At 36.8% G+C, this 25,047-nt stretch overlaps 1 protein-coding gene across 4 annotated transcripts in view; it reads right to left on the reverse strand.

The window, feature by feature from the left end:
• The window catches only part of Kif4a (kinesin family member 4A), a 138,587-nt gene that overhangs the window by 101,313 nt on the left and 12,227 nt on the right, over window positions 1-25,047 (reverse strand). For all 4 annotated transcript variants that reach the window (XM_048797161.1, XM_048797158.1, XM_048797160.1 and 1 more), the window contains exons 6-7: window positions 24,590-24,756; window positions 24,263-24,357 (exon numbers count right to left, since the gene is read on the reverse strand). In XM_048797161.1, the coding sequence (XP_048653118.1) occupies window positions 24,263-24,357; window positions 24,590-24,756 (262 nt within the window). The remainder of the gene's footprint in view (window positions 1-24,262; window positions 24,358-24,589; window positions 24,757-25,047) is intronic.

Here is a 25,047-nt window from a genome sequence, read left to right on the forward strand (position 1 = left end):
TATCTGTAATCTATAATCTACCTGGCAGTGGCTTAAATATTTTATATTCAAAATCACAGTAAAGCTTAGCATGATAGTATACACCTGCTATCCCAGCAACTTGGGAGGCTGAGGCAGGAGAATCACAAGGTCAAGGTCAGCCTCATCAACTTAGTGAAACTGTCTCAAAATAAAGAATAAAAAGGACTGGTGATACAGCTCAGTGGTAAAAGTATCCCTGAGATATCCCCATTTAAAATCAATCACAATAAAAATAGGGATAAACTTAACAGGAAATGCACAGCACCTATATTGACTAAAAGGGAGAAAAATACCACAAGTTGATAATTTAATCCGGAATATAAATGGTTTACGAATATAAAAGTATATGCAACTTCTGCTAAGTGAAGTAAGCCAATCCCCAAAAACCTAAGTCCAAATGTTCCCTCTGATAAGTGGATGCTGATCTATAATAGCGGGAGAGGGGAACTTTGGGAGGAACTTTGGGCAAAGGGGATGGAGGAATGAGGAGGGGGCATGTGGGCATGAAAGGTGGTGGAATGAGATGGGCATCATTATCCTAGGTACATGTACAACTACACATATGGTGTGACACTACATCATATACAACCAGAGAAATGAAAACTTGTGCTGCAGGGCTGGGGCTGTAGCTCAGCAGCAGAGCACTTGCCTAGCATGCATGAGACACTGGGTTCGATCCTCAGCACTACATAAAAATCAACAAATAAAATAAAGGCATTCTATCCATCTACAACTACAAAAATAATTTTTAAAAAGTTGTGCTGCAACTGCGTACAATGAATCAAAATGCATTCTGCTGTCATATACCTCATTAAAATAAACAAATTAATTAATTAAAAAGCATATACAACTTCACTAGTAACTGTAGAAATGAAAATAAGATACTATTTTCTTTCCATTTATTAAATTGGTAATAGTACTTCAAAAAGTTATGTTTCATATCATGCCTTCTTGGGAGTTTGGTAGCATCTATGTTAAAATGTAAAAAGATTTTGGGAAAATGGTCCATTAAAGATATTCCAGATTGCTTCTATTCCCAAATGTAATTCTTGTGCTGGTCTTAAGCCAAGAAGGTGCTGGAATCAGCCAAGAAAGTGAGGTTGTAGGATGGACCCACGACCTGAGAGTAAGTGATGTAGGATTTTTCATCTCTGATGCCTCCTCAAGGGGATGACAAGCTGACTAACAACATGACTGCTGCTACAGTGCTGGCTCACAGGCAGAAACCATTGCATCTTTCTTGCTTAGGTGGCTGCTATGACTTCAGAAGCACTAGCAGCAGACTTGAGCCTCAGTGAGCAAAGGAAAATAACAATATACTTATGGGAACCTAAAAACAAGCAGGATGCTTAGAACCCAACTTTGATGAAATAAAGCTGCCAAAGAAAACAGACAACTTGAATTAACAAAGGCTTTCTGGAACTAAAAGAATGAGATACCATTTACCAAAACCAACAGCAATTATCATTCCAAATAAAAAACACCAAAGCCATTCCAATTTAACTCCAAAACTAGATTCCCTGAGGAAAATAACTTTATAAGCCCAGGATGTGAAAGGGGAAGTTCTGGGGAATGAAAATGACCAAATTATGTTGTGTGCATGGACAAATATGTAACAATGAGTCTCACTCTTATGTATAATTAAATGCACTAATAAAATTTTTTAAAAAATAAGGCCACAGTATATACTTCAACATCCTTCTTCTTGCTAATAAATAAAACAATGAAACAATAGAAATAAATATTATCAGAGATAATTTTTGTTGTACTGATATGATTTTTATACCAAGTAACTCAAGACTCTAGTTAAAAGCTATTAGAACAGACAAAAATGGCCAAACAAATACATGAAAAAATGTTCAAAACCTCTAGCAATTAGAGAAATGCAAATTAAAACTACACTGAGGAGCTGGGGTTATGGCTCAGGAGTAGAGGGCTCGCCTAGCACATTCAAGGCCCTGGGTTCGATCTTTAGCACCACATAAAAATAAATAAAATAAAACTACACTTAGATTTCATCTCACTCTAACCAGAATGGAAATTATCAAGAATACAAGTAACAATAAATGTTGGCAAGAATGTGGGGAAAAGGATACACTCACACATTGTTGGTGGGATTGTAAATTGGTATAACCACTCTGGAAAGCAGTAGGAATAACAGTAGAATGAATCCGACATAACTTTCCTATATACACATATGAAATATGCCATAGTGAATCTCATCATTGTGTATATCCACAAGATAGGATCCAAATTAGAATAAGATACATTCCATGCCTGTATAACATATTGTCCTATGTAACTAAAAATAACCAATAAAAAAAGAACAGAGAGCTAAATTATCAAGAAGGATGAATCTCAAGATAATAACATTGAACAACAAAATAATAAATCACAGAAGACACATATACTATGAAACCATTTATGTTTAAGTTTAGGAACAGGGAAAATATCACTATATATTTTTGAAGGATACAAGAATGAAATAGATAATGTAAAAGACAATCACCACATTTAGAATGGTGGTTAAATTCACCCCTCATTCTGAGGCAGCCTGCCTTAATTCCTTCCTCTGTTCTATAAAAACTACTAGAAACCTCACTGGACAACTCTATCTCATATTTCTCAGCTTTTATCCTATGTAATCATGCTGAAACAGTTGATACAGGTCACAATCCCTTCTTTATAGAAACACTTACCTTGGTTTTCTAGATATTACTATCCTCCTGTCTCTTCAATCTCTTTGACTATGTTACCCTTGGCCTTAAAATGAGTGGCTTCTCATTAATACTTAAGAGTTGTCTCTCTCCTACTTAGTTTCTCCACACTACTTTCCTACCCATAGATTCTAGCCAACCCAGATGTTGTTTCTAAGCTCTTGTCCTGAATTTCCTACTTCCTCCTGGATTTTTCTAATATCCATTCCAAATCTGGCATGTGCAAAATCAAACTCATTATCTTTCTTTCCACTATCTGCTTCCTATATATTCATGTGTCACTTAACAATAGCATACACTGTAAGAAATGCATTGTTAGACAATTTCTTCATTGCTGTAAACATCATAGTATACTTACACAAACTAAGATGACTACGACACCACTAGGAGATATAACCCTCTCTGACCACCATTGTATATGTGGTCCATTGTTGACCAAAACATCATTATGTGGCACACACACAAACTTATTTTCTGTTTTCATACTAGCTTCCTGTTAGCTCTTGGCTTCTTTCACTGGATCTAAGACTCTACCATGATTTTGTCATCAGCTTCTTGCCTTACAAATCAAATCTGATATTTGGGTACACTATATTTGCCCCACTCCTAGTAATGTAACATGTAGCAACATTCTTGTGGGCTATATCCACACTCTGAAAACATTGTAGAGGGTCTAGCAACTTTTCTACTTCTCAACAGGGACAAAGTCATTTCCTTTTACAGAGAGACTTCCCTTTGGGAATGGTGATTTGGTAGCTAAAGAAACTGCATTCCAGTGGTAGAAACCACACCCCTAAAGGCCTCTTCCACACTCTACCTCTACCCCAAATGTTGACAAGCATCCTATCAAACTTCATTTGGAATTGTATATAAATATTAATAGGCTCCCTTTATTCCTCATTCACCACCACTCAGAACAGATAAAAACACATAGGAGGGAATTAATAATTATGAAGAAGCTATTATTTACTAGGAATTATGCTACTATTTACTAGAAATTGTGTTTTACAAATATGAGTTCACCTATATCCACAACTCTAAGGGGGTATATATTCTAATACTATTTTACAAATGAGAAAACTGAAGCTGTGAACCTAAGATGGGAAAACTAGAATGTATATATAAAAACCTCTAATCCAAGCAAGGCATGGTGGAGCACACCTGTAATCCCAGCAATTTGGGAGGCTGAGGCAGGAGAAAGGCAACTTAGTGAGGTCCTAATCAACTAAGTGAGACCCTGTCTCAAAATAAAAATTCAAAAGGGCTGGTGATATTGCTCAGTGGTTAAGTACCCCTAGGTTTAATTCCTGGTACCAAAATAAAGGAAAAGAAAAAAAAATACAGCATTAATCATTGAATATAACAAATGTAGATAGGAAAAATTGATATATAAACAAGTGAAATAAACACAATTACAGATATACAGAAGATTAGAAATATAAAGTAAATCTACTTATCCACTTCTAGTGTTTTGTCAATAAATCTGAAAATCTAATAATATGAATAATTTTCTAAGAAAATATAAGTTACCAAAATTGATTCAATATACAGAAAATCAAATCTTCAAGAAACCTTCAAAAATAATTTCCATTTTAATATAAATTCTACCAGAGCATAGCAAAAACTTAAAAGCTTCCTAACTCCTTTTATATAGTTGACAAACCTTCAAGCTAAAGCCCAAAAAAAAAAGAGAGCAAATACATAAAAAAACAACAGTTATAGGTCACTTTCTCATAGGAACAGGTTTGTAAAAGTTCTAAATTAACAACAAATATATTAAATCCAGCAGTGTAAAGGAAGAATAATTTCTGATTGGGGGGCTGGGATTGTGGCTCAGTGGTAGAGCACTCGCCTAGCATGGGCGGGACCTGGGTTCGATCCTCAGCACCACATGAAAATAAAGGCATTGTGTTGTGTCCATCTACACCTAATAAAATAAATATTTTTTAAAAAATTTCTGATTGGTCAATTAAGGAAATGATGGAACATATATTTTATGTTCAAAAAGAAAAACTACATGATAATTAACTCGCAATCAATGATAAAATTCAATACTCATTTCTTATTTTAAAAAATATATAATACTTGGGGTAGGAGTGTAACTCTGTTAGAGCAGTTGCTTAGCATGCATGAAGCCCTAGGTTCAGTCCCCAGCATCATGCACATATTGGAAAAATGTAATTCTTTGGAAACTAGGAATAAAAGGTCACTTCCTTAACTTGAAAAAGTATATTTGCCAGAAATGTATAATACATAGTTAAAGGGAAAACACTAGCAACTTTCTGGTTAGAGTGGAAAAAGAAAAAAAAAAGATAAGGATGTTTACTATCACTGGTACTATTAAACATACCAACAAAAGATAAGAAGGGAGGAATAGATGTCTAAAAGGAAGAGACCAAGTTGTCTACTTGAAAATAATACGAATACCCACCTCAAAAATCCATAAATTTCAACTGACAAATGATAAGAAACTTAGAAAACAATTCATCAAGGTAATTAGATAAAAGATCAAAAATTTAAAAGTAATATTTTTGCAAGACAAGAATAGAAAATAAAAACATAGACATTTGGGCTGGAGTTGTGGCTCAATGGCAAAGCACTTGCCTAGCATATGTGAGGCATTGGGTTTGATCCTTAGCACTGCATAAAAATAAACGAATAAAATAAAGGTATGCTATCCATCTACAACTACAAAATTTAAAAAAAGAGATATTTAAAACAGCAGCAAAGTCTTTATTATTGTCGTAGCATGATCCCTGCCCTATGTATGCCTTGTCCAGTCACCTGCCATCTGCCACTGTGGACTTCTGGACTGTTCTGGTGCTGAATGCCCTCAACTGTCTGAGCCCCACCTGGTAGAGAACAAGGACTTTGGGTTACTTCCCCCAACTACGCCCCCTCTCAGCAGGAAGCAGTTTGGAGATGTCATCATCACCCATTTTTCCATAGATATGGAATGTAGAAATTGACAGTGGGGAAATGTAACAATGGTCCACTTTATGCTTTAAATATTGCCCTTGCTGCTCTGCCACTGCAACTTATTTTTTACAATGGACATGTTTCTTTCTCTTCCTCTCTACCTGCTCTCTCTAATCTCTCCCCCTCCATAATCTTAGGGGTAACAGGATTACCTTTCTTCCCCCATCCTAGGCAGATTTATCTGTCACTGAATACACACTCACCATAGGAAACAAAGCAACCCAGATCTTGGGGATGGTACCAGAAGATCTCAGAAATGACTATCTCCCAAATTAACAAGTGAATTATAACTCCAGACAGAGAACACATGGAATGTACCTTTGAGTCACCTCTTTAAAAGCCCCTTGTTCATACTGCTGGGCAGAATCACAGCCTTTGGGACAAGAGTTCCTTGTGTTTCTCCTTTGTTAGCAAAACAATAAACCTTCTTTTTCGTTTTTCTCAAAAAATAAAATAAAACAAAACAAACAAAAAACAGCAGCAAATACTATAATACTCTGGAATAAGCCCAACAGAATTTGTGGTATAAGAATTGTATTAAAAAAATCTAGTTGGGTGCAGTGGCACACGCCTGTAATCCAGCAGCTGAGGCAGGAGGATGGAGAATTCAGTCAGTGTTAGCAAAAGCAAGCCACTAAGCAACTCAGTGAGACTCTGACTCTAAATAAAATACAAAATAGGGCTGGGGATGTGGCTCAGTGGTCGAGTACCCCTGAGTTCAATCCCTGGTACCCCCCCGCCCCCCAAAAAAAGGAAAACCACAAGCAGGCAAGCAGATGTGATGGTGCCTGCCTGTAACCCCAGCTCCACAGGAGGCTGAGGCAGGAGAACCACAAGTGTGAGACCATCTTGGACAACTCAACAAGATCCTCTCTCAACATAAAATAACATGGCAGAGGTGTGTAGGTCAGTAGTAGAGTGCATGCCTAGCATGAGAGAGAATCTTGGTCCAAGCTCCAAAACAACAACAAAAAACAAACACAACAACAACAACAACAACAACAAAAACCTACAAATCATACCAAATGACATAAATGAAGATAGATCTAATGCAGAGAGATTATGGTTCTGGATAGAAAGACTAAATTCTCCTTAATGTATTAGTTGAATCCAGTGCTCTAGAAAAAGCCCCAAAAGACTTTTTGTTGTTGTTGTTGGTACCAGGGATCGAACTAAGAGGCACTCAGCCACTGAGCCACACCCTCAGCCCTATTTTGTATTTTTTTTAAGACAGAGTCTCATTGAGTTGCTTAGCATCTCAGTTTTGCTGAGGCTGGCGTTGAACTCTCGATCCTCCTGCATTTGCCAAAAGACTTTTAATAGTACTTGACAACTTGATTGTAAAATTCATCTGGAAGAAAAATATCAAAACAATTCTGATAAAAGAAAATTGAGGGGAATTGCACTCCCAGAAAGTAAAACTTACTATAAACTAGAATTATGAAAAGGTCTAAGAATTTTAAAAAATCAGCTAATATTAAGGATAAAATAGAGTCTAAAAATAGATCCCTCACACATATGGTTAGCTCAATACACCAAGATACTAAGTCTATTCAGTGAATAAAGGATTTAATTATTTATTTTTTTGGTTCTGACAGTTGAACCCTGGGCCTTGTGCAGGCTTAGGCAAGCACACTATCACCAAGCTACAGCCCCAGTTCAAGGAATTTTTTTTCAGACAAAGGGTGATAGAAAAATTGGATATTTATGTTGGCAAGGGGAGATAATCATGGATCCCTATTATCTTGCTTTATGGACAATGACTACTACAAGACAGATAATGGAATTAATATGCAAGAAAAAAACTATGAAGTTTCAAAAAGGAAACATAGGAGAATATCTACATGAGTTTGAATACACAGAGATTTCCTGGAAAGGATGCCAATAATACAAAGTGTTAAAGAAAAACCTGATAAATTGAACTTTATCAAAATTAAAATTTTGCTCATCAAAACATGGCTGGGGTTGTGGCTCAGTGGTAGAGTGCTTGCCTAGGATATAAGGCACTGGGTTCAATCCTCAGCACCACAAAAAAATAAACAAATAAAATAAAGGTATTGTGTCCATCTACAACTAAAAAAATGATGCCATAATAAAAAGACAGACAAGTTGTAGACTGGAAACAAATATTTGCAGTATGCACACCTGCCTTGAATTCACAATACATAACTCCTACAAATCATCAACTAAAAGTTGAACAACTTAATTTTTAAACATGGGCAAAAGACTTGAGTAGACACTTAAAAAACTATATATGGGGCTGGAGGTGTAACTCAGTGATAGAATGCTTGCCTAGCATGTATAAGACTCTGTATCAGATTCCTAGCAAGACAAAATTCAAACCAACCAAACAAACAAACAAGATATATGAATAGCCAGTAAGTATATGAAAAGATATTCAACTTTCACTATTTTAGAAATGCAAATTAAAACCACTGTGAGATATCATTTGCCATCTACTAGAATTTCTAAGACATCTTTTTTATGACGATGCAGAAAACTGGAACTCTCAAACACTGCTGGGTGTTAAATGGTACAAACCATGTTATAGAACTAAGAATCACTTTTAAGTTAAGTATATATTTACTGCCTTCTATTCCTAAATTTAAAGTCAGGAGAAATTAAAACATATTCACAATAAGACCTATACACAGGCAGCCTTATTCACACAGAATAGCTAAAAACTGGAAAAAAAATTTCTATCAACAGGAGAATAGGAAACCAAAAAAAATATGGGTATAATCTTCATCAATACAAAGACACAGGTCTCAAACAAAGCAAGAACATGAGTAAATTGCAAAAAATGTTACATTGAGCAGGACGTGGTGGCCCATGCCTATAATATCTGCTACTATGGAGGCTGAGGCAGGAGAATCACAAATATGAGGTCTATTTCCCACAAAATAGGGAAACTCTGCCTCAAAATAAAATGGGCTGGAGATGTATCTCAGTGGATAAGCACCCCTGATTTCAATCCCTAGTGCAAAAAAAAAAGTAGCCAATCTTATGCATTTTGAAAAAAAAGGAAAAAAAATATATAGAATTTTACACACACAAGACAACTGAAACGATTAACAAAGTTCAAAAATGAGGCTGAAAAAAACATGTACCGTATATAACAAAAGATTAATATCCAGAATATATTAACTATACATATGCAGTCAACAAGAAAATCACTACTTAAAAGAAGAAAAAAATAAGCAAAGAAGGTATGAACAGGTTGTTTATAGAAATGGAAAGAGAAAAAGCCAGTAATATGAAAAAAATACTCAATATCACAAGTAATTAGGGAAATATAAATTCCTAAAAAAATGCAATATTCAAGATAAGCAAAAATAAAAAGGTCAATAAATATCCAATATTTTCAGCAGTATATCAAAACATAATTCTTAAATACTTTTAATACAGATGGAGTGAATACTGACGCAAATATTTAGGAGGGTAATATTTAGCAGTGTTTAAAATCTCAGCCAGGTGCTATGGCATGTGCCTATAATCCCAGCTATTAGGAATGTTGAAGCAGTAGGATCACAGGCTAGTCAGAGGAATTTCACAAGACCCTGTCTCAAAATAAAAAAGTAAAAAGGGTCTGGGAATACAGCCCAGTGGTAAAGTGCCCCTGGGTTCAATCTAGGAAAAAAAAAAAAACCCACAAAACTCAAATGTATATACCCTTCAACTTAGTTCCTCTTCCAGGGATATAACCTGGAGAATACTCTCTTGTATTTCATGTACAAGATCATCCAACTGAAGTATCTTTTTGCAATAGGCAAAAAATAGACATCTAAGCAGCACAATTCACAATAGCTAAACTGTGGAGGCAATCTAGATGCCCTTCAATAGATGAATGGATAGAAAAATGTGGTGTATATACACAATGGAATATTACTCAGCAATAAAAGAGAATAAAATCATGGCATTTGCAGGTACACAGATGGAGTTAGAGAAGATAATGCTAAGTGAAGTTAGTCAATCTCCAAAAACCAAATGCCAAATGTTTTTTCTGATATAAGGAGGCTGATTCATAGTGGGGTAGGGAGGGGGAGCATGGGAGGAATAGACAAATTCTAGATAGGGCAGAGGGGTGGCAGGGGAAGGGAGGGGGCATGGGGTTAAAAATGATGGTGAAATGTGATGGACATTATTATCCAAAGTACATGTATAAAGACACAAATTGGTGTGAATATACTTTGTATACAACCAGAGACATGAAAAATTGTGCTCTATATGTGTAATAAGAATTGTAATACATTCTGCTGTCATATATAAATTTTAAAAAATTTTAAAAATTAGACATCTATAGTGTCAAACAAAACAGGAATAAGTCAAGTGTGGTAGTATATTCCTCTAATTCCAGCTATTTGGGAGGCTATTGCAGGAGGATCAATTGAGATCAGGAGGTTGAGGCCAGATTGGGCAACATATCAAGGCCTTGTCTCAAAAAATAACAGGAATAAACAGGGTAGATTCTGTATACTATGGAATCCTATATAGCAATTTTAAAAATGGCAGACTGCTGGATCTGGTAGTGTGCACACCTGTAGTCCCAGCAACCCAAGAGGCTAAGGCAGGAGGATCACAAGTTCGAGGTCAGCCTTGACTAAAAATAAAAAATAAAAAGGATCCTGCCTAAAAATAAAAATAAAAGGATTGGGATGCAACTCAGTGGCAGAGTACCCCTGGGTTCAAAATCCAGTATGGCAAAATAAATAAGTAAATAATAATAAAAATGAGATAGACATACATATATTGATTGCAAAAAAAAAAAAAAACTCAAAGATATATCACTGCCAGGTGCAGTGTTATACATCTATAATATCAGCGAGGCTGAGTGAGGCAGGAGGATCACAAGTTCAAAGCCAGCCTCAGCAACTTAGTGAGGCCCTAAGCAACTTAGTGAGACTCTGTCTCAAAATAAAATATAAATGCAGTTCAGTGTCAAAATGCCCCTGGGTTCAATCCTGAGTACCAAGAGAAAAACAAAGATATAACACTAAGAGAAAACACAAGTTAAAAAATAATACATGGAACACCAGATGAAGTGGTGCATATCTGTAATCCCAGTGGCTTGGAAGGTTGAGGCAGGAGGATCATGAGTTCAATGCCAGACTCAGCAACTTAGAAAGGGCCCAAGTAACCAGTGAGATCCTGTCTCAAAATAAAATACAAAAAGGGTTGTGGATGTGGCTTAGTGGTTAAGCACCTCTGGGTTCAATCCCTGGTACTCCCCACAAATAAATAAATAAATAAATACACACACATACATACATATACATACCCACACACATGTATGCATGCAGTATAACATTTATCTCAAATGTTATGAGATAGTAGGATTGCAAGTGTAAAGCAGCCTCAGCCACTGAGTGAAACACTGTCTCAAAAAAAAAAAAAAAAAAAAACAGGGTTGGGGCTATAGCTTAGTGGTAGAGTGCTTGCCTAACACGTGTGAGACATTCAGTTCGATTCTTCGTGCCACATATAAATAAATAAAATAAAGATCCATCAACAACTAAAAAAAATTAAAAAACAAATATAAAGGAGTGGGTATGTTGCTCAGTGATTAAGCACTCCTTTGTTCAATTTCCAGTACCAAAAATAGAACAAAAACACACAACCACCAATGTGTGTGTGTGTGTGTGTGTGTGTGTGTGTGTATGAAGAGAATCTGGAATGATATTCACCAAGCAGATTAAAATGGTTACCTCTGGATTAAGATTGAGTGATAAATCAAGGGGAATGTTTGTCATCATCTGTATTATTTGTTTTTATGCTAGGAATTTATTCATGTATTACTTGCATAATTAAAAGGAAGTAATTTAGCAATGCCAAAATTTTTAAAAGCACATATTGAAACTATATTGCTATATGTACACACATACATATGCATAGAAAAACATCTGGTGAAGATAATGCACCAAATTTAATAACCATGGTTAAACAAGAGCCTAGCCAAAAGCTTGTAAAGAAGATCTGGGGAATGAGGTATCCACAGAGGGCTTTAAAATGTTCTGATCATATTTCTGGACATCAAGAAAGCCATATGCTGTGCAGTGCTATGTGCATAGTTAGGAAAGACCTAAAAAGACCTCAGTCTTGCACCTTTGGCTAGCTTTGAGGCCCTACTCAAGCAATGAAATGAATGCTAAGGCAAAGTTGTGTAAGTGCCTGAATTGTGAAGGCATGCTCCAACACATACACAAGCCCTAGGCAAATGGGGGAGGATTTATCGGTTCAAGGCATTTAATGAACGATATATCCAATCATCAGCTATCTATTAAACTGACTAAGCAGACACATCTGTGATAGCAAACTACAGGAAACAGACAGTTTAAAGAATTAGTCCAGGAATGTTACTAAACAAACAAAAAAAGAGGTGTATCCTAGGAATATGAAATTGATTTAACATCCAAAAATCAATTAATGCAACAACACCATATCAACAGAATCAAAACAAAAATAACATGATCATATCAGTGTATTATGAAAAGACATTTGACAAATACCTATTTTATGATTAAAAAAAAACTAGGTATAAAAAGGAATTTCCTCAACCTGGTTAGGAGTATCTAATGAAAAAAACATAGTTAAAATCATACAGTAAAAGATTCAATGTTCTTCCCTTAAGATCAGGAGTAAGACAACAATATTCATGCTTACTCCTCTATTCAACATTATACTGGAGGTTACAGCCAAGAAAATTAGTCAAGAAAAAGAAATAAAGCATCCAGAATGGAAAGAAAGAGGTTAAACTTTTTCTACTCACAAATGATATTACCTTATATATAGAAATCCTTTAAAACTCTATGAAAAACCTATCAGAATAGACAAGTTCTACAGGTTGTAGATACAAATCAATATACAAAACTCAATAAATAATTTAAAAATGAAATTAAGAAACAATTCCATATAAATGCCACTGAAAAGAATAAAATACTTAAAAATACACAGCACAAGAATTATAAGGTATTATACTCTAAAATTTTAAATAATATTAAAAGATATTAGAGAACACAAAATAAAAGACAATGTTCACACATTCAAAGACTTAATATTGTTAAAATATTAACATTAGCCAGGCATGGTAGCATACACCTGTAATCCCGGATACTTAAGCGGCTGAGGCAAGAGGATTGGAAGTTCAAGGCAAGTCTCAGAAATTTAGTGAGGCTTTGTCTCAAAATAAAAATAAAAAGGGCTGGGAATGTAGTTCAATGGTAGAGTACCCCTGGGTTCAGTCCTCAGTACTAAAATAAAGGCAATATTTTCCAGATGGATCTACAGATTTAACATAATTTCTATGAAATGCAAGCCAGTTTTTCTGTGGAAAAAATTGACAACTTGATTCTATTATTCATATGAAAACATAAGAGACCCAGAATAGCTAACACAATCTTGAAAAAAAAAAGGTGTAAAACTCACACTTCTCATTTTCAAAGTTTACTACAAAGCTACAGTTATCAAGAGAATATGATACTGGCATTAAGGATAGACATATAGGTCAATGGAATCTAATTGATTCTTGAGAAGGAGGCCAATAAAATTCAATGGGAAAAGATGAGACTTTTCAACAAATAATGTTGGGATTACTGAATATCCACATGCAAAAGATTGAAGGTGGACAACTGCTTCATATCATAAACAAAAATTAAATAAAAATGAATAAAAAACTAAATATGATAGGGACATTTTTACAAAGAAGGTATAAAAATTGCCAATAAGCACATGAAATGATGCTCAACACCATTAGATATAATTGAAACCTAAATAAAAACTACAAAAATGAGATACCATTTCACACACACTAGGATGGCTATAATTAGAAATACATTATAACAAGTGAGAATGTAGACAAATTATTGCTGAATAGAACACAAAATGGTCCTGTTGTTTTGGAAAACAGTATAGCATTTCTTCAACAAGTTAATCATGTTGTTACCATATGATCCAATAATTCCTTTCTTAGGTATATACCCAAGAGAAATGAAACATACATCCACAAAAAACTTGTGCAAAAATGTTGATAGCAACATGATTCATAATAATAAAAAATGGAAACAACCCAAACATACATAAACAGATGGATGCACAAATAAAAATTTCCTTATTGTTTGGCAATAAAAAGAATGAAGTACTGATATATGTTACAACAAGGATGAAACTTGAAAACATTATGCTATAAAAGCAGTCAGTGACAAAAGATCACATATTATATAATTCATCTTATATGAAATGCCCAGAATCAGCAAATCTATAGAGACAAAGGATTAGTTATTGTGAGAAGGTAGGGAACAGACATTGTGGGAGATAGAGACTAATTGCCAATGGGAATGAGTTTCTTTTTGGAGCGATAAAAATATTCATAAATTTATTGTAGTAATGGTTACACATCTCTTCTTGTAAATATACTAATAAAATTACTGAATTGTATACTTAAAAAGGATGAATATCATGTTAATTATAACTAAATATTTTTTAAAAATTTAAACAGTATTACCATGTGGCCTAGTAAGTCCACTCCTAGATATGTACTCAAGAAAATTTAAAACATTTGCCCTCACGAAAAATGTTCTGTATTCACAGAACAATATAATAGCCAAAATTGGTTACAACTGATGAATGGACAAATGAAATGTGCTATATCCATACAACTGAATATTATTCAGCAATAAAAAAGGAATGAAGCCAGGTGCATGCCTGTAATGCTAGCTATTGGGAAGGCTGATACAAGAGGGACCATAAGTTCAAGGCCAGCCTGCGTACCTTAGCAAGACCCTGTCTCAAAATAAAAAGGGTTGGGAGGGCTGGGATTGTGGCTCAGTGGCAGAATGCTTGCCTCACACATGTGAGGCACTGGGTTTGATCCTCAGTACCACATTGTTGAGAGCCACAGCCAAAGGGGCCCCAGCAAACTTCCAGCTGCCAGCAAACTTCCAGCTGCCGGCTGATGATTGGCTCACAGCGGCCCCAGCAACATCTAGCTGATTGGCTCCTCTGCGGTGATGCTCATTGGGCTGTTTCCCTGCCCTTTCAGACCACGGAGCTGCTCATTGGGGGACTTTTTTGGCTCCGCCCACGTGACCCAGCCAATCGGCCTCAAGAGCAGGAGGATTGTGGGAGGTGGAGAGAAGCTTGTGTGGGAGAGAGAGGCTTGTGGAAAGCCGGTGGTGGCAGTTGAGGCTCTGAGGGTTTTTCCTGAGAGGCTGTTTTGTTTGGCGTGTGTGGTTCTAAAAATAAAGTTAGTTTCTTTTGACAAGTGGCTCCTGATTGTGCCCAGCCAGACTGCGGCATTTGGTGGCTCGCACGGGGAGCGACTGAGGGTAAGTGAACTGCTCGCCCCTGAGGGCAGGGCAAGAGGATGGGTAGCCATTTTAAGATTCTTCTTTTGTTATTTTGTTTCACTTTTGTTTTAAGTTGCCTGTCCCTGGAGATGTGTAAGATGGAAGAAAAACCGCTCACATCTGAGGAACAGATAGGGAGAAAGGACGGATGGACATTTCAGGAGGCTATTATAATGATTTTGTGTTGTTCCAATTTTGTTTCACTCTGTTTCAGTTTTGTTAGGCGTTATCTTGTTGGGTTGTATTATAGTAGAAATACGGGATCAGAAATTAGTAAAAAACAAACTGAAAGAGTGTTAAGTAAATTGTTAGAGGAAGGAGGCATCTCAGTAAAATCAAGAACAATCAGGGCATACGTTGATACAATACAAAAATGTAGCCCATGGCTTTTTAAGGAGGAGTTGTTAAATATATCACAATGGAACCATCATGGTGAAGATTTAAAAAGAATAGAAAAGAAAAGCCCAGGGACTCTGCCAGTTGGCACATTGCCATTGTGGACGTTCATATCTTGTTTGCTTAGTCCAAAGCCTTCAGTTCAGACAATGGTAGAGGAAGAAGAAGACATAATGATTCAAGTAAAAGAGAAGGTCTCTCAAGTTAGTCAGACAGAGGAAAAGATTCAAGTAAAAGAGAAGGCCTCTCAAGCTAGTCAGACAGAGAAAGAAAGTGTAAAACAGAAAAAGCCATCAGGGGGAAAGTTACAACAGGAGACTGCTACTAACACCTTTCTATCACCAGAGGGTGTAAGTGTCCAACCAACAGCACCACCTCTACAGGAGACTGCTACTAACACCTTTCTATCACCAGAGGACGTAAGTGTCCAACTAACAAGGCCACCTCCATATGCTGGGAGGTCCCCAACCCCCGCAGTTGATAGTTGGGATCCTGAGACAAGATCTCAAATATTAACATGCCCTGTATTTGAGGCAGGAGGGCAGCGATTTTACCAAGTTTTAAATTTCAAAACAGTGAAGCAGCTAAAAGAGGCTGTAACAACCTATGGTCCTCAAGCACCCTTCACTGTAAGCATGGTCGAATCCATTAACAACTTGAACATGACGCCAGCAGATTGGGCTAATATGTGTAAAGCTGTGCTAAATGGAGGACAATACCTGTTATGGAAGGTTGCCAATGAGGAATTTTGCAAGGAGACGGCTAGGCGAAATGCAGCAGCTGGTTATCCTCAGAGAAATCTAGATATGTTGTTAGGAAAGGGACCTTATGAGGATCAGCAGCAACAAATTGCATATGATCCTGGTGTATATGCACAAATTGCTGTAGATGCAATTAAGGCATGGAAGACTTTACAAGGACATGGAGGTTTACAAGGTCAATTATCTAAGGTAATACAAGGAGCTAATGAACCTTATGCTGAATTTGTAGATAGGCTTATTCAAACAGCTACCAGAGTTTTTGGGAATACAGAACAAGCAATGCCATTACTAAAACACCTGGCTTATGAGCAAGCGAATCGTTGGTGCAGAGATATCATTAGACCATGGAAACATGAAGATTTAAACACATATATTAAATTATGTAGAGACATTAATGAACAAGAGCAAGTCGTGGCAGCTGCAGTAAAACAGGCTTTAGATGCCAGAGACATTAATGAACAAGGGCAAATTGTGGCAGCTGCAGTAAAACAGGCTTTAGATGCCAGGCCAAGAACATGCTACAATTGTGAACAAACAGGACATTTTAAAAGGAATTGCCCCATTGGAGGAGGGTTTAACAAAACTAGGTATCAAAGGAGTAGAATACCAGGTATTTGCCCACGATGCCGTAGAGGGAGACATTGGGCTAATGAATGCCGTTCTCAAACCACCATAGAGGGTACTCCATTATCAAAAAACGAACAAGGACCAGGTGTTTATCCACGATATCGTGGAGAAAGGCATCGGGCTCCATTGCCAAAAAATGGACAGGGGGGCCCAATGCTCCGGGGCCCAAAACCACAAATATACGGAGCACTGGAGGAACCCAGCAACCCCATCAGGGTAGTGCCCAGGACACATTGTCCATCAGATCCCTCATCAGACAAACCAGAGGGAGCGCAGGGTTGGACATCTGCGCCTCCGCCAGAGCAGTACTAACTCCAGAGATGGGAGTTCAAATCATTCCCACAGGGGTGAAAGGACCTCTTCCCAAAGGAACAGTAGGCTTATTATTGGGACGCAGCTCTTCTACTCTAAAAGGACTTATGATAAGTCCTGGGGTAATTGATCCCGATTATGAAGGTGAAATAAAAATTATAGCCAGTTCTCCAAAGGGTATATCAGTAATTTCACCAGGAGATAGAATAGCACAGTTACTAATAATACCCAGCCTACATGATAAATTTTCCAGTCGTACTGTAGAAAGAGGTTCCAAGGGATTAGGCTCCACAGGTGTAGATTGGGCTATGCTTTCTTTAAATTTAGATTCTCGCCCCATGCTAAAACTAAATATTCAAGGACATGAATTTAATGGGCTACTGGATACAGGTGCAGACCTTAGCATCATCTCTCGTCAAGAATGGCCAAAACATTGGCCATTACAACAAGCCACTCAAACGCTTCGAGGCCTAGGAGTGGCGACTAATCCCCATAGAAGTGCAATGGTATTAGATTGGAAGGATCCTGAAGGATGTGAAGGAACTATACAGCCATATGTATTGGATCATCTTCCCGTAAATTTATGGGGACGAGATGTCCTAGATCAATTAGGTTTGACATTAACAAATAACATCAACCAAAATGCACCCACTATTATGACTAGACAAGGTTTTAGGAAAGGAAAAAGATTAGAAAAACAAGAACAAGGTATAGCAGCACCAATACAAATAGATCAAGGAACAGACAGACATGGGTTGGATTTTCAGAAAGGGCCACTGAGACAATAAAAATTACTTGGAAATCAGAAAGACCAGTATGGGTTCCTCAGTGGCCCCTGACTAAAGAAAAGATACAAGCAGCCCATGACCTGGTCAAACAACAATTAGCAGAAGGACATATACAACCTTCTGTATCTCCCCATAATACTCCCATTTTTGTCATCAAAAAGAAATCTGGTAAATGGAGATTATTGCAAGATTTAAGAGCCATTAATAATGAGATGGTTATTATGGGACCTGCTCAATCAGGGATTCCTCAATTGTCTGCTTTGCCAAAAACCTGGTATGTTTTAGTTATAGATATTAAAGATTGTTTTTTTTCAATTCCAATTCATCCTGAGGATAGTCCACGTTTTGCATTTACTATCCCTGCACTGAATCATGAAGGTCCTGATCAGAGATATGAATGGAAAGTACTCCCTCAAGGGATGGCTAACAGCCCAACTATGTGTCAAATTTATGTTAACAAAGTAATCCAGCCACTTAGAAATCAAAATCCTGAACTACAAATATTTCACTATATGGATGATGTATTATTAGCACACAAAGATAAAAACACATTGCTAGAATGTTATGCCACACTTACAAACTTATTAAAAAATTATAATCTAGAGATAGCAATAGATAAAGTACAATTAAATTTTCCAATTAATTATTTAGGAGTTCTATTATCCTCAACCATGGTCCGTCCACCAAAAATTCAAATACGAGTAGATCAACTCAAATCACTTAATGACTTTCAAAAGTTATTAGGAGACATAAATTGGATAAGGCCTTATTTAGGTATACCAACAGGAGAGTTGGGACCTTTATTTGATATCCTAAAAGGTCCATCAGATCCAAATTCACCCCGAATGTTAACGCCTGAAGCAAGAAAGGCATTAAAAATCATTGAAACATATATGGAAAATATGCATTTGGATAGAATTGATATAAGTTTGCCTTTATTATTTATTGTACTACCAACAAAAAATATTCCTACAGGAGTATTTTGGCAAGAAGGTCCATTATTATGGATACATTTATCTTATTCTCCTAACACTATTCTTACTAGGTATCCTGAGGCTGTAGGACAATTAATACTCAAAGGAATAAAAGCAGCAAAGGGAGTGTTTGGAATTTCTCCCAATAAAATTATTACTCCATATACTATGAATCAAATTGATGAGTTAGCTAATGAGTTAAATACTTGGGCAATAATCATGTGCAAATCTAATGTTTCATTTGATAACCACTTACCATCTAATCCTTTATTGTCTTTTTGGTCATTGCATCCTGTAATTTTTCCAAAAATGACAAGAAAAACACCTATCATGAATGCTCCAAATATATTCACTGATGGGTCAAATAATGGTACAGCAGCAGTAGTTACCCCTGATCAAACTTTTACATTTTTAGTACCCAAACAATCAGCTCAAAAGGTAGAGCTTAATGCAGTTTTACAAGCTTTTGTGATGTTTAAAGATTCTGTATTTAATTTATTTTCTGATAGTCAGTATGTAGTTAATGCTATAGTATCTCTTGAAGATGCTGGTAGGATTTCCCCTTCTTCTACTGTTTTCTCTTTGCTTTCCACTATACAAAGTCTAATCTGGGACAGAAAAGATCCATTCTTTATAGGACATATCAGGGCACATACAGGATTGCCTGGAGCCCTTAGTTTGGGCAATGATTTAGCAGATAAAACTACACATGACATACATATTTTCTCTACACTAGAAGAAGCTATAAATTTTCATAAAAAGTTCCATGTCAATGCTAATACTTTACAAAAGCGTTTTAAAATAACTAAGGAACAAGCTAGACAAATAATAAAACAATGTCAAAATTGTGTGACCTTTTTACCACAAGTTAATCTTGGAGTCAATCCTAGAGGATTGATACCTAACCATATTTGGCAGATGGACGTCACACACTTGCCAGAATTTGGAAAATTAAAATATTTGCATGTTACAGTTGATACTTCTTCTGGATTTTTGATGGGCTCCCTTCATGCCGGAGAAAAAACTAAAGATGTTATAGCTCATTGCTTACAAAATTTTGCCACTGTGGGTGTTCCAAAACAGTTAAAAACAGATAATGCCCCTGGTTATACTTCTACCTCTTTTAAACAATTTTGCTCAACATTTGGCATTACTCATATAACAGGAATCCCATACAATCCACAGGGACAAGGCATAGTTGAAAGAGCTCATCAAACTATTAAAATGTACTTATTAAAGCAAAAAGAAGGAATTGGGAAGGGGTATATATTCCCCAAAGATAAACTTAAAATAACCCTTTTTACTCTAAACTTTTTAAATTTGGATTCATCAGGACTTAGTGCTGCGGAAAGGCATATGTGTCCAAAAAATGTACATAAGCCCAAGGTACTTTGGAAGGATATTCTAACAGGACAATGGAAAGGTCCTGACCCAGTAATTGTCTGGAGTCGGGGGTCTGTTTGTGTGTTTCCACAGGGAGAACAGCAGCCGATTTGGATTCCAGAGAGATTAACCAAGGTCCTGACCCAGTGATTGTCTGGAGTCGGGGGTCTGTTTATGTGTTTCCACAGGGAGAACAGCAGCCGATTTGGATTCCAGAAAGATTAACTAAAGCGATTTCTACAGACCAAAAAGAAGATGATTTGGCTCAAATCCATAACAACTGATATCCAAAACTCCAGTTTGGCTATTCTTACATCTGCAACAGAACCAGGATGCTTTTTTTCAATATCTATTTTATTATTGCCCTTTGCCATATCATGAAGTTCTATTTTGTTTTTTGAGCTCATACAGACCTAGGTTAATGTTTTGCTGATCAGTTCTATTTTTTGACTATAGAGTTTTTAAACATTGCAATGGAGATTTCACCTGTAAAAAGTTATAAGGCCTTTACTATAATGTTATGTGTTGTATGTATTATATTATGTGTGCACACTTGTGTTTTGTGTTATATGTTTGAATGTATGTATGTCCATATATCATATATGATGAGCGCTCATGATAAAATGGATCCAAATATTTTTTTTTAATTCACGTGATTTAAATGGTTTAATTTAATTGGGTAAACAGCTGTTAAAGATTGTTTTAATATGTGAACACAAAAGAAGGTTAACAGATCTGTTTGTTTACTTTCACCTTTCCTTTTCATTATATTTAATAATTCTCTTAAAGACAATGTAAATTGTTAAGAAAATTGTTTTCTTTTAGTGCCTTCTGTAATGTTACATAATTTTTTCTTTAGCCATTATTGCCAGAATTCCTATCTTCATCCCAGTGCTGGTGAAGTCAAAGATAAAACCAATCTACAGCTTCTACAATAGCCATCACTGAACTGCTTGCAGAACTTGCCTGGACACATTGTGAGCTCACCTGTATGCATTGTGAACTATCTGTTGGTGCAGCGACTTGTGGTAGTGTTGGGGTATTTTTGCTGATGATGTCACCGGTGGTACAATTTTTCAAAGGAGCCCTCAATTGGCTTAATGTCATGGCATTTTGCATCCTCCTCTACTAGTGATGGTCTAAAATTTGGGGGCCAACAGAGGTGAGGCAAAGAACCTCACCCCCCCACTGGTGCAAAGGCCTATCCACAAGTATAGCTGTATGCTGGACCGGTAGTCAGTGACGGGTATGATCCAATTGCAGTGGTACCAACCTAAGACAGGAGGCTGACGCCTAGAGGTCAGTTCATCCGATGACGGGTAAGGACCATATGTTGAATTGGACTGCCTAACAGACACGGTCCCTAAGCCACATGCTTGTTGTTTAAACAGAGAGGGGGAGATGTTGAGAGCCACAGCCAAAGGGGCCCCAGCAAACTTCCAGCTGCCAGCAAACTTCCAGCTGCCGGCTGATGATTGGCTCACAGCGGCCCCAGCAACATCTAGCTGATTGGCTCCTCGGCCCCAGCAACATCTAGCTGATTGGCTCCTCTGCGGTGATGCTCATTGGACTGTTTCCCTGCCCTTTCAGACCACGGAGCTGCTCATTGGGGGACTTTTTTTGGCTCCGCCCACGTGACCCAGCCAATCGGCCTCAAGAGCAGGAGGATTGTGGGAGGTGGAGAGAGGCTTGTGTGGGAGAGAGAGGCTTGTGGAAAGCCGGTGGTGGCAGTTGAGGCTCTGAGGATTTTTCCTGAGAGGCTGTTTTGTTTGGCGTGTGTGGTTCTAAAAATAAAGTTAGTTTCTTTTGACAAGTGGCTCCTGATTGTGCCCAGCCAGACTGCGGCACCACATAAAAATAAATAAACAAAATAAAGATATCATGTCCATCTATAACTAAATTTAAAAAAAATTTTTAGTTATACATGAACACAGTATCTTTATTTTGTTTATTTTTATGTGGTGCTGAGGATCAAATCCAGCCTCACATGTGCAAGGCAAGAGCTCTGCCACTGAGCCACAACCCTAGCCCCAGCTAAAAATATTTTTGAAATATAAATGAAAAGGGTTGGGAATGTAGCTCAATGGTACAGTGCCCTGAGTTCAATCCCCAGTACACTTGGAGATGGAGATAAAATACTGATATATACTACAACATGAATGAACCTTGCAAACTTTACGCTAAGTGAAAAAAGTCAGTCACAAAAGACCACATACATGATTACATTTTTATGAAATGTAGGTTAGTGGTTGTCTAGGGCTAGGGAAAGTGGTAGGAATGGAGAATGAGTGCTAATGTTATGGTGTTTCTTTTGGGGTGATAAAATATTCTAAAATTAGATTGTGGTGATGCCTGCACAACTCTTTTTTTAATTATACTAAAATCCATTAATGTATATAGTTTAAATGGTTGAATTTTACAGTAAGTGAATTATATCAGTAAAGCTGTTAAATAACTCAGAAGTGTATACCTAAAAGATGATAAAGAATGTATAAGAACCTTTAAGTACTGTATTAAGAAGGCTAAATCTCAAAGTACAAATATAGAACAAAAAGGACACTTTTAAATACATTCAGAACAAAAAGCTGAATGAGGAAGAAATAGGTCTCTGCCCTATGCCAGCAGTATAAAAATGATAAATGACAAAGAGGCCAAATTCCTCAATTACTATTTTTGCTTCTGCCTTTTTAGTTCCCAAGCGGGAACTGAAGCCCAATATGAGTAAAGAAGTAGTGAGGACCCAACTACTTTAATAAGAGTTGAAATATCCTGAGTCAGATGAATTATAACTAAGGGAACTGAGAGTGATTTCAAAAGAGACCATTGAAGCTATGTCAATGATCTTTGAGGAATCACAGACAAAGATGTTCCAGAAGGCTGGGCAGATGTAATTTCAAGTTTCAAAAAAAGGGTAAAAGTTAATTCCATACATTACAGACCAGTGAATTTGATATAAGTCTAGAATGGATTATTACAAGGTCATCTTACAAGAACCTGGAAATGGAGGAATGAGCAGTAGAAGCAACTTGAATTCACTAAGAAAAAGTCAATCTACGCTAATCCTTATTCCTTTTATTTGCATTTTTACTAAGCTGTTAGCTATGATACATATAGTAGACATAGTAGATCTGAACTTAGCAAGACATTTGACAAAATCCTTCACAAGATCCTTAAGAACAAAACTGAGGAATAAACTAAATATTATTCTCTGTTAGAGAGATTAATAATAATTTAAAGGACCATTCTCAAAGCATACAGATCACCAGGTCACTATCATGCTAGAAGCAGCTTTCTAATAACATACACCATAGGAATTTTCTAACTTTAGGCACTTGATCATTTAATTCCAACAAATTGAATAAAGATATGGAATCCATGCTAATGAGGTTTATACATGACAACATCAGGAAGGGATAGTGAATCCTTGGAATGACAGAATAAGGGTACTGATTTTATTTATAAGAGGTTGGGGAGGTAAAACAAAACTTGCCTGGACCAGATGAAATCAAACCAAGGGCCAGATCTAAATTTAATACCTGAATTAGAGAACGAATGTGTGGGAAAGAAACGAATGCGTGGGAAAGAAATAATTTTTTTACCCTTGTTGAAATCATCCTCAAAAACTGAACTGCAGCTACTGTTAGAATGTGCTCTGAGCTGGGCATGATGGCAAATGCCTGGAATCCCAGTGGCTCAGGAGGCTGAGGAAGGAGGATCACAAATTCAAACCTAGCCTCAGTAACTTTGATAGGCCCTAAGCAACTCAGTGAGATCCTACCTCTAAAAAAATACAAAAAGGGCTGGGGATGTGGCTCAGTGATTAAGTGTCCCTGGGTTCAGTCCCAGGTACCAATAAAAAAAAAAAAAGATTGTGCTCTGAAATATCCCATATGAAACACAGGCAATATCAATAAGAGTACAAAGGTGTTTTTAATCTACAACTTTGACCTTAATTACTCTTACCCTCTTTTAGACGATCTCCTTCAGCCTTGGTTTTTTTCTGTCTTTCTGATCCAGCAAGGTCTACAAGATGCAGCTTGGAGCGGAAGCTGCTATTCCTGTGATAATGACAGGAAGACAGAGTAAGAAAAAATACACAAGTTTGAAAGTGTGTATCAAAGATGATCTGCTAGCTCTCATTTGTTTTCTAAATCAGTTTAAATAGATCCATTGGTCACTAATGCTCACAATACTGACATCAAATGATGAGTCAAATCATTTGAAGAAGCAACCTACTATTCAACCTTCATAGAACATAAAAAAGTCTTGACTATTGAAATTATAACTTACTTGTCATTTTTCTTTCTTTGCTCTATGGAAATTGTAAAGATGGCATGAGATCGGGATGACTGGGAGTTCATAGCTGTGGATGCCACAGTCCTACAGTTGTTGCCCTGCTCCAAACAAGAAACAGTATCCAAGGCAACTAAAACAGTCTTCTCAGTGAGTCCCACAATCTAATTCCAAGAAAGAAAAATTTTTCTTATAGTTAATATTTCAAATGCTTGGTAAGAAATACAGGGTTGGTGGTTTAAAAAAATGTCTTGATACTCCAGTAGAAATCAATAAACAGCAATTGTTGAGAGCCACAGCCGAAGGGGCCCCAGCAAACTTTCAGACTGCCAGCTGATGATTGGCTCACAGCGGCCCAGCAACATCTAGCTGATTGGCTCCTCTGCGGTGATGCTCATTGGGCTGTTTCCCTGCCCTTTCAGACCACGGAGCTGCTCATTGGGGGACTTTTTTGG

The sequence above is a fragment of the Marmota marmota genome, unplaced genomic scaffold (genome assembly GCF_001458135.2).
Source record: "Marmota marmota marmota unplaced genomic scaffold, marMar, whole genome shotgun sequence".
Taxonomy (NCBI): Eukaryota; Metazoa; Chordata; class Mammalia; order Rodentia; family Sciuridae; genus Marmota; species Marmota marmota.